General features: G+C 40.7%; 2 protein-coding genes across 2 annotated transcripts; both read left to right on the plus strand.

The window, feature by feature from the left end:
- Window positions 1–201: 201 nt before the first annotated feature.
- LOC122006798 (probable apyrase 1) lies at window positions 202–5,221 on the plus strand. The gene is made up of 9 exons (XM_042562422.1): window positions 202–757; window positions 1,190–1,318; window positions 1,399–1,455; window positions 1,628–1,720; window positions 2,822–3,027; window positions 3,178–3,266; window positions 4,281–4,498; window positions 4,589–4,778; window positions 4,864–5,221. The coding sequence occupies exons 1-9, from the start codon at window positions 464–466 to the stop codon at window positions 4,980–4,982; spliced, it is 1,395 nt and encodes a 464-aa protein (XP_042418356.1). The 5' UTR covers window positions 202–463; the 3' UTR covers window positions 4,983–5,221.
- Window positions 5,222–6,056: 835 nt separating this feature from the next.
- LOC122006799 (NAC domain-containing protein 67-like) lies at window positions 6,057–7,392 on the plus strand. Its single transcript, XM_042562423.1, has 3 exons — window positions 6,057–6,337; window positions 6,426–6,715; window positions 6,819–7,392. Exons 1-3 carry the CDS (start codon window positions 6,151–6,153, stop codon window positions 7,200–7,202), a joined length of 861 nt encoding a protein of 286 aa, XP_042418357.1. The 5' UTR covers window positions 6,057–6,150; the 3' UTR covers window positions 7,203–7,392.
- Window positions 7,393–10,176: the final 2,784 nt, after the last annotated feature.

Raw genomic sequence — 10,176 nt, forward strand, 5'->3', positions numbered from 1 at the left:
GGGTTCTAGATCGAATTTTAGGAAATAGGGCATTCCTCCGTTAGTAACTAACATTCAAATAAATGGATGGATGATTTTAGAACATTTTTTAACAGATAAGGGATGTATTTGACACATGGAAAAGAAGAGGGACTAAGTTGGGACTTCGTGTGAACTAGAGGGACGAAATCAGATTTTTTTTTTCTCTTATTTTTGTAAAACTTCGTGCTTTAATACCTCAATTTGGATCGGGAGGGAGAAACGGAGTGCGAGCAAGCGAGATCGCGACGGAGATCGATCTCCACCTCGTCGCCTTCGCGTTCCTCTCTCGTTCTCATTCCGCGTAAGCAAGCTGGATCCGTCGCAAGAGACGCCGTTGAAGGCACCGACGCCGGCGCCTGCGTCGGCGTCCAACGGTCTCATCCGGTACCGGTCGCCGTCCGCACCGGAACTCAGCCGCGAACCCGTGGATCTCGAGGCCAAGATGAAGAGAGCGCGGCAGGAGTCCATCCCCGACAAGATCCATCGATATCGCGCTGTCGTCCTCGCCGTGACGGTGCCCCTCTTCCTGCTCTCCTTGTTCCTGTTCCTCATGCCTCGCACTCCCACGACCATCGCCGTTGTCAGGACGAAGCAAAGGCCTGGAGGGTATGCGGGATCTAAGAGCTACGCTGTTATATTTGACGCTGGGAGTTCCGGGAGTCGGGTTCATGTCTACTGCTTCGATGAGAATTTGAATCTCATGCACATAGGGGACGAGTTGGAGCTCTTTGAACAAGTAATGATCAAAATTTCTCTTTTTTTTTTTTTATATATATCATGTGTTTTCTTTAATTTACTCGGCTTTTATTTTTCTAAGCATTTCAAGCATGAACTGATTGTTTCAGAGTTGATTTCGTAAAAAAAAAAAAATTAGATCTGAGATTCGGGTTCTTGTCTTACGTGGATGCACAACATTATGAGAAAAAAATGCTGATGAATCAACTCTATGTTTCGACTCTGAACTTAACAAATAATGAAACAATTAAAAGTTAGAAAATAAGGCATTGAAATAGATTCAAGTATGAAGTAACCTTCAACATACAACTTTTTTGGATTAACTACTTTTTTCAAGAAGAAAAATTAGAAAGTAAGGGATTGTAGTATAAGTTACTAGTATGAGGCAACCTCCAACATACATCTTTTCTGGACTAATTACTTTTACTCGCAGAGAAAACCAGGTTTGAGTGCTTATGCTGAAGATCCTCAGCAGGCTGCAGATTCACTTGCTCCACTCTTGGAAAAAGCAGAGAGTGTTGTTCCGAAGGAATTGCGAAATAAAACACCTGTCAGAGTTGGGGTACTATTCGCTTCTTTCTACTATAGACAATGCATCAAAATTAAATTATGGACTTACTTCTTTCAATAATGCTCTTGAAGGCTACTGCAGGTCTTAGAAATTTGGGAACTGAAACGTCAGAACGAATTTTGCAAGCGGTATAAATGCCAGCATTGTTCCTTATTAATACTAATGCTAATCAGAAAAAGATTTTCAATCCTTTAAATCTTAATGATAAGATTTGATTTACTTACATTAAAACTGTCTTCTTGAATTACTTGACTAATTTTAAATTTTATGTTGTCACTTTATTCTGGTTCATTTACACAGGTTAGAGAACTTCTTCAGCACAAAAGTTCACTTAAGTTCCAGCCAGATTGGGTGACTGTTCTTGATGGAACTCAGGAAGGTGCTTTTCAATGGGTATGCCTACTGCAACTTTATCTGTTTATCAAACTTTGTTTTCACAACGTTGTTCTGAGCAGAGATAGGCAGTATTATATCTTTTTGAAATTTCTCATGTTGGTTTCATGGACATGGCTTAGTGCTGCAATATATTTTGCAAAATTGGCAAGACACCTTTAACAGAGATTTATTGGACATTCTATTTTATTTTTATGGTTTTACATAGAAATAATAGATAAAGTGTCCTTTGTTTTTTTTTAATTACACTAGCTAACATTTTATTTGCAAACTAGATCTTTGAAAGTTGTGGATGTTTTACTGGCCTTGAGTGGCAATGCCCATTCTGGATATTACAATTATAGCTCATGACTTCATGGTAGACATGTTAAAGCTGTCAGACTAATTGTAATGCTTATATAGTTTTGCATTACTTGTTTTTCTGAAATATATGGAAAATTGTTTGAAATATATATAAATTTGATATTTACAGTTCATTTAGTTGTGTTGAAAATATGCAGGTTGGAGGGGAAGTGATATAAAAGATATACAGATAATAGAGCTCCATTTGATATACAAATACTAGAGCTCCATATGCAATTTTATTATTCTTTGTCTCCCTCACCCTTACTTTATTATTCTTTCTGCCCAAGTAAATGGACCCTTAATTACCTTCTTGTACGTTTTTACTTATCTTACTCTTCAATCTACATCTAGGATTATGTAAGATATTGTAGTGTCAAAAGCTTCAACTGACGTGGATTTTTTAATTTTCTATATTTGGAGTGTCTATCCAAAAATAATTACAGATTAACTATAAATATTGAACAGGTCCTTGTCTGCTAGCTTTCTCATTTCATAATTATATAGTTTAATGGTAAGTATAGATTTGAATTAACAAGATATTAAATAGTTATCTAGTATTTAACTACTCAAACATGTAACTTTCTTTCATTCTATTACCTCAAATTTTCTTGTATTCTATCTTATAGCATGTTTGACATTACCAACTCCTAGTCATACAAGGTCAACATTGTTGATGCCTTGACTTCCATCTAATATTGTTCTCCTATTTGACACATATGGTTTTTTTATGTCTTACAAAAGAAATGATTTTTTTAGGTGACAATTAATTATCTATTAGGAAGACTTGGAAAATCTTATGCAAATACAGTTGGAGTAGTTGACTTAGGAGGTGGGTCTGTTCAAATGGCTTATGCCATTTCAGAAGGCGACGATGAAAAGGCTCCAAAAGTCTTGAATGGAGAGGATTCGTACGTACAGAAATTGTTTCTTAAAGGAACTCAATACTACTTGTATGTCCACAGGTATGGCTATTTCTTTTAATTGTCAGAATTGATTTTCTCTGTGATGTTACAGAGTTAAATCAGTGATGATTCTGAACTAATTGTGCATTTAAAATCTTAGGTCGTCATAGTTGTGTTGTAGGCTAAATTAACTCAATGTCTTCCTTGCAGTTATCTGCACTTTGGTCTATTAGCAGCTCGTGCTGAGATTCTGAAAGTCACTGATGAGGGCAACAACTGCATATTGGGTGGCTACCATGGTATATTATATACTCATAATTAACATTGTATATTCTAGTCTGTTTATTCTTCTTTTTCCTCCACTTATATTTTGGAAGTAATTTAATGGTTATTTTAAAAATAATTTCCACAGCTAGAATAGCTAACCTTGGACTTGGAGCATCATAATACATTATTTTGAAGCATTTTTTCTACTTGTCTTCTATGTTTTCCATTGAGCAAAGCACAATCCAGTAAACTATTTTTGCCATGACATGTTTCCTCTCAATCATAGGAAAGACCATGTTACTTTTGCACTCTCCCGTTATTATAAATTATTTTAAAACTCATGAATGGGGCTTCATTGTGAATACCACTTCTACGTTTGAATTCTGAAGATTTTTTTTTTTTAGTAGAGACAGCTATACAAGACATTGTTAAATAGCAAACAATGTTACATGTGTTTTGTATGGGAAAATATTCTGGTAGGAAGTTGCTCGTATTTTTAGCTAGTACATATACCTATTGTGTAGGTTGCGAAGAATCCTACCTGTATCATTTATCAGTTTAAACTAGTAGACACATGTAAGGAACATAGGTGATTATCACATCTCATCATCACCAAGAAAGCCAAAGTTAGCTGTTCAATTCATTAAGCTGGTCAGTATATTCATGTCCATATTTGTCTACATGATTCCTATCTCTTACATGATCTACTAAACATTAACCAACCTACGACCTGAATTTCCATAGCCTATACTGTATTATAAACCAATTGATGCTGGATGTTTTATTGGATTAACAATCCTTCTGCAGAATGTGAATGTGTGATTCACATAAAGCTATAATTTGAGATTATTTTGGTTGTGGATTTTGTACTCGGATTTGCAGTTTGACAACTTGTCATAATTAAGCCACCAAAACTGGAAAATCATATCCATTGATAAGCTATATAAACTTGTCACATTGATAACTTCTCCATGGTTAGTAGATCTTCAGTAGCCTAAGCCCTTTTTATCACATCTAGACAAGTTCCATTTTTTGTCACTTTAAAGGGTCATACAAATATGGTGATAAGACATACAAAGCATCTGCCTCATCGTCCGGTGCCAGCTTTTCCAAATGCAAGGACGATGCAATTAAGGCTCTTAGGAACAATGAACCAGCCTGCACGCACATGAAGTGTACATTTGGTGGCATCTGGAATGGTGGAGGTGGAGATGGGCAGAAAAATTTATTTGTAGCATCTTTCTTCTTTGACCGTGCTGCCGAGGTAACACTCTTACACAATGTTTTTCTTACAACTCAAATGTATACACGGCTGGTCCTCCACAAGTTCATATCTTCGTCTCGTCCTCATCAGGTTGGTTTTATAGATCGCGACAAGCCAATGAGTAATGTTAAACCTGCAGACTTCGAGGAGGCCGCAATGCGTGCTTGCCAGTTGAACGTTGAGGATGCAAAGGCAGCCTTTCCTCTTGTTCAAGCGGACAACCTTCCCTACCTGTGCATGGATCTCGCCTACCAGTACGCCTTACTAGTAGATGGGTTTGGTACGTGCATTTAACAGCCATGGGTAATTGTTGTTTCGTAATGGTTCCGCAATATGTTCTCAACTCCTATTTTTTATTACCGCAGCCATAGATGCACAGCAAGATATTACACTGGTTAAGCAGGTGCCATACGGTGATGCCTCAGTTGAGGCGGCATGGCCGCTCGGCAGTGCTATCGAAGTAGCTTCATCATCATCATCATAAGCTTTTGGGATAATTTCAAGTAAATTCTTGACCTCATATTGCAGGAAGGAGTATTGGGGATATAAATCACATTCTTTTTTTGTATTTTTATTTTTGCATTAAGCTTCATTAGCTTATGATGGCGACTTAATAAAAGATATACAGAGCTTCGGTTTATAGATTTTCATGTTCAACTATCGCATTCAAATTGTATGAATTTTATTGTTGATTTGCCATTAACGAGCCCATTCACGTACACCGATCTGTTGATGTACTTCGTCTTTTAGATGTTGACAGAAATTGTTGGAGCTTCTCTTCCTAGTTGCTAGTCAAGTTGCTTGTATGTTAGGGTCCGTTTACTTGAGAGGAAGGGGACTTATGTTTGTGAATTTAAATTTCTCTGCGAAATTTTTTCACTAAAAAATTATTCGTCAAGTCCTCCCTCATCGATGATAGTAAACACAACCCCATAAGGGAATGATACTACTACAAACTCCGACACGTGTTCTTTCTGGAAGACCTTTTCACGTCAACAACTCGATGGGGAAAGATTAAACCAACAAAATTCACATTTCTCACACACTACACGCGTCATACACCTTTCGGTTCATCGAACCAATTTAAAGCCACCTATGAACATTCTGATTCAATGAACCAATGCAATCCCAAACCAAATCGAACCGGGCGGCCATGCTCACGTCGCGGTCAAAAATCTCCGACACCAGTTAGTCGCGTCACGTGGTTCACGTGAGCGTTCCAGATCGCCAGCTCGGCGTGGAATCTTTTGCAGATAGAGGTCCGCCGAACCAGCGGTCCACTTCCACCACGTGTCTCGGTTGGTCCACCTGCGGTTGGTCGACCTTGGATTATGCACTCCATGACATCAGCATGATAGCGACACGTTCAACGTATCCATACCTGTTTTGACTGCTGAACCGAACAGGCCTTTGACGGTTTGACCCTTCCGATTCGGCACGTTTGCAACGAAGCTTCCTTCCCTTCTTCCTCCCATTCGCCACGTGGCGCTTTCTTGAGCCGCAAGATCCACGTTCCAACGCCACTAGATTTCGCTCTCGTTGCCGCTTTATATCTACTCCGCTCTCGCCTGCTTCATTCGCCGTCAAATTCAGCGGAAAAAAAAAGAGAGGGGAGAACCGGAGAAGCTTAGAGACTTCGATTAAGAGAAGAAATGGGAGTGGTGGCGAGGAGGAGAGACGCGGAGGCGGAACTGAACCTGCCGCCGGGGTTCCGCTTCCACCCGACGGACGAGGAGCTCGTCGTGCACTACCTCTGCAGGAAGACAGCCAGCCAGCGACTGCCAGTGCCGATCATCGCGGAGGTCGACCTCTATAAGTACAACCCGTGGGATCTTCCAGGTAGGAGCTCAATTAAAAATCCCATTTTGATGGTAATTTTCTTGCGTTTAGCTTTCGATTTGTGCTAATTGATGGCGGCGATGAGCAGAGAAGGCGCTGTTCGGGCAGCGGGAGTGGTACTTTTTCACGCCGAGGGACCGGAAGTACCCGAACGGGTCGCGGCCGAACCGGGCCGCTAGGAGCGGGTACTGGAAGGCAACGGGCGCCGACAAGCCGGTGGCGGCGCCAGGGACCGGCAAGGCGGTGGCGATCAAGAAGGCCCTGGTCTTCTACCACGGCAAGGCGCCGCGGGGCGTTAAGACGGACTGGATCATGCACGAGTACCGGCTCGCCGACTCGAATCGCTCTCCGACCAAAAAGGGCGGCGGCGGCCTGCGAGTAAGTCACCACGCCATCTTAAAAATCACATTTTTACTCCAATTCTCGCTGGAAAATACAATTTCGAAAAAACTAAACTAAGAAGGATCGTTCTTGATTCCAGTTAGACGATTGGGTGCTGTGCCGGTTGTACAACAAGAAGAACAGCTGGGAGAAGATGCAGAACCCCAAAACCGAGGCCGCCGCGGAGTCATCGGAGACCAACTCCGACAGCCTTCGAACCCCAGAATCCGACATCGAGCACGAAGGCTTCCCTCCCGACCTCGACGATCTAATGCAATATCGCCCGTCCGAAGTCCACAGTGGATTCGATCAATTTCTGACGCTGGACGAAAAGCAGCTCAAGGAGGAGACCGACTGGATGTTCCTGGACGACTTACACACTCCGTTCGCCGGCATCGAATCCATCGATGTGCTGAACCAGTCAGACTCCTACTTCCCGTCGACCTTCTCTCCGTTGTCGAAGTCGAGCTTGCCTCCATTTTGACATGAAATGGGTGGTAAGAAACAGAGGACTCTGTCTTGTTTATAGATTTTAAGGGTAGGTTAGGAGCTTAGGAAAGAGAGGATGAGAAAAGGGGCAGTGTAATGTAGCATTCGTTTTTGTTTTCCACCATTGTTTTTAGAATTTATAGTCTTATATTTTAATTAATATATGTTGAAATATTAGGGATGAAGATTAGTGATAATTTTTTTTTAATATTTTAATTAGTGTTAATTTTGTTTTCCCAACAAAAGTAACGTCGCCTAATATGCAACTCATTCGAGTAACGACCCTAAGCCATAACTCGCCCTAATACAAATCAACACGATCGAGCCACAACTCTATATTATATCATGGCCTCTTTAGCTCCCTTTTCACTAAGTAGCCACGAGAGAGCCTATCGAGTTCACTTCTTTTAATGAGAAACAAGAGGGTTTCCCTAGATGTGAGGGATCAAAACTTGCTTATTCTTTTGTTGGAGAATAAAATTCTTATGCCATGTGGTTTAGATTCGGTGCGTGTAAATTATGTATATATTTTTGTTTTATTTTGCACATAATTGTGTATTATGATACGGGTTATAGTAAGTGAATTCAACAAATAATGTGGTAGTTAAAATTAAGATGATGTGAAGCCAAAATTAAGATAATGTGATGGTCAAAATCATGATAAAATAATATTCTACACTTGGTCTTGTTAATCACCCAGCCTCAAAATTTTTAGGTCTTATTTGCGCGTCTCTAAAGCAGGGTATTCAGATAAGGTTGGTCGGATACACATCCGATCAAGTATAAGGACTCTAGAGTTTTACTCTAAAATTAAAGAAATAATGCACTCGGACAATAAAAAACTAGTCGGGCTCAAAGAAGCCCGATCAAATGAAAGACCATTTGAACTCTAGGCACTTGAGTCTTATGGATATCTTAATATATGATTGGTTGGATAAAGACCGGTCGAACAAAAGATTTTCTGTGTATGCCCGGTCGGACAAAATTTGACCGGGCTCAAAGACACTTGGCCTTAAAAAGATCTTAATATACGATCGACCAAATAAAGGTCGGTCGAACATAAGACTCTCTGTGTATACCCGATCGGGCAAAGTCCGACCGGGCTCAAAGATCTTAATATACGATCGGTCGGATAAAAGTCGGCCGAACATAAGTTTCTCTGTGTACGCCGGCGGGCAAAGTCCGATCGAACTCAAAGACACTTGGTCTCACAAAGATCTTAATATATGATTGGTCAGATAAAGGCTGGTCGAACATAAGACTCTCTGTATACACCCGGGCGGGCAAAGTGTGGTTGGGTTCAAAGACACTTAGCCTCACAAAGCTCTTAACATACGATCGGTCGGATAAAGGCCAGTCGAATATAAGGCTCTCTGTGTATGTCCGATCAGGCAAAGTCCGTCCGAGTTCAAAGACAATTAGCCTCACAAAGATCTTAACATAAGATCGTTGGATAAAGGTCAGTCGAACATAAAGCTTTCTGTGTACACTTGGCCTGACAAAGTCCAGCCGGGCTCATAAACACTTAGCCCCACAAATATCTTAATATATGATTGGTCGGATAAAGGTCGGTCGAACATAAGGCTCTCTATGTACACCCGTCAGGTAAAATCTGGTCCGACTCAAAGACACAGCCTCACAAAGATCTTAACATACGATCGGACAGATAAACACTAGTCGAACATAAGACTCTCTGTGTACGCCCAGCCAGACAAAGTCTGGCCGGGATCAAAGACACTTAGCCCCACTAAGATCCTAATATATGATCGGTCGGATAAGGTCAGTCGAACAGAAGGCTCTATGTATACACCCGGTAGGGCAAAGATCAGCCGGGTTTAAAGACACCTATCCTTAGGAAACTCTACATATATGGTCGACTGGGTTTAAGTTACTTGATGTTATATTATCCCTAAAATAAAGACTCTAACCTACATAATTTATCATATGGTTCCTTAAATAGATCTTTGGTATACCATAGGTGGCATATTAGTATCTAAACATATCTTTGCAATACTTAGCACATGACAGAGCATATTAATACCAATACTGGTTAAAGGTGATTCATTTTATTGGGATTACTATAAATGCTCGGCCAAATAAAATATCAACCCAAAATATATTCAATGAAAGACATTCTAGTTAAGCGGCCAACTTAAGGACCGACCAAGATATATTTAACAGACAAGCAGTAGACAACATTCTGATAGACTGTCAAAGTTGTCGGAGAATATTCCTTAAGGATTTCCTCACTAATTGATTTGTTACAACAGTATATCTCAACAATCTCATCAAAGGCCTAAGGCATAAGTGACAAAAGAGGTACATCTGTAGGTATAAAAAAGATTCCTCGGACTATCATTACCAATCACCTAGACTGTATTCTTCCCATCACCTAAAAAACTCTGACACAATGGGTCATCTCACAATCACGGAGGTTGTGAGAGGTGGTATATAAAGGAGGATCCTCTCCGTTGGCAGGGTACGCAATGAGCATCATCTGAACCCTACTCTCGCATATCCACTACGGTTCTTCTTCGCCCACTCATTAGAAATTGGACTGACTTGAGCGTCGGAGGGTCTTGCTAGGGATCCCTTCCCTGGTCTTTGATCACTAACGCTTTGTTAGATTGTCGGATTGTGTGCAAAATCATTGAGGAGCTCCATCGCCAGTCAAAGAAGTCTTCCGCAGATCAACAAATCATTCACCCAAGCCAATGCGTCATCTACCTAACTTTCAGATAGGATTATATTACATGAGCATAATTTGTTGGTGCAAGATCTCCTAGGTCAAGATTAATCAGGTTGACTAGGCTTGAGTTGGATCAAGCCTGAGTCTTGATGTTTGAGTTTCGATGTTTGACAATACGTGGAGATTGCATGTGCAATCATCCGATTAGGGAGATTGCTGGTGCAATTCCCCTCTGTTCAGGGTTTGACCAGTTTGGTGTGAAGAAGAGTCAAGTAGGTCA

The sequence above is a fragment of the Zingiber officinale genome, chromosome 7B (genome assembly GCF_018446385.1).
Source record: "Zingiber officinale cultivar Zhangliang chromosome 7B, Zo_v1.1, whole genome shotgun sequence".
Taxonomy (NCBI): domain Eukaryota; kingdom Viridiplantae; phylum Streptophyta; class Magnoliopsida; order Zingiberales; family Zingiberaceae; genus Zingiber; species Zingiber officinale.

Excerpts from the sequence above, each read along its gene's own strand:
- LOC122006798 (XM_042562422.1), top strand. The coding sequence starts at position 464 with ATGAAGAGAGCGCGGCAGGAGTCCATCCCCGACAAGATCCATCGATAT. Across the intron at positions 758-1,189 it reads AGTTGGAGCTCTTTGAACAA|AGAAAACCAGGTTTGAGTGC; the intron begins GTAATGATCAAA and ends TTTTACTCGCAG. Across the intron at positions 3,028-3,177 it reads TACTACTTGTATGTCCACAG|TTATCTGCACTTTGGTCTAT; the intron begins GTATGGCTATTT and ends TCTTCCTTGCAG.
- LOC122006799 (XM_042562423.1), top strand. The coding sequence starts at position 6,151 with ATGGGAGTGGTGGCGAGGAGGAGAGACGCGGAGGCGGAACTGAACCTG. Across the intron at positions 6,338-6,425 it reads CAACCCGTGGGATCTTCCAG|AGAAGGCGCTGTTCGGGCAG; the intron begins GTAGGAGCTCAA and ends GGCGATGAGCAG. Across the intron at positions 6,716-6,818 it reads AGGGCGGCGGCGGCCTGCGA|TTAGACGATTGGGTGCTGTG; the intron begins GTAAGTCACCAC and ends TCTTGATTCCAG.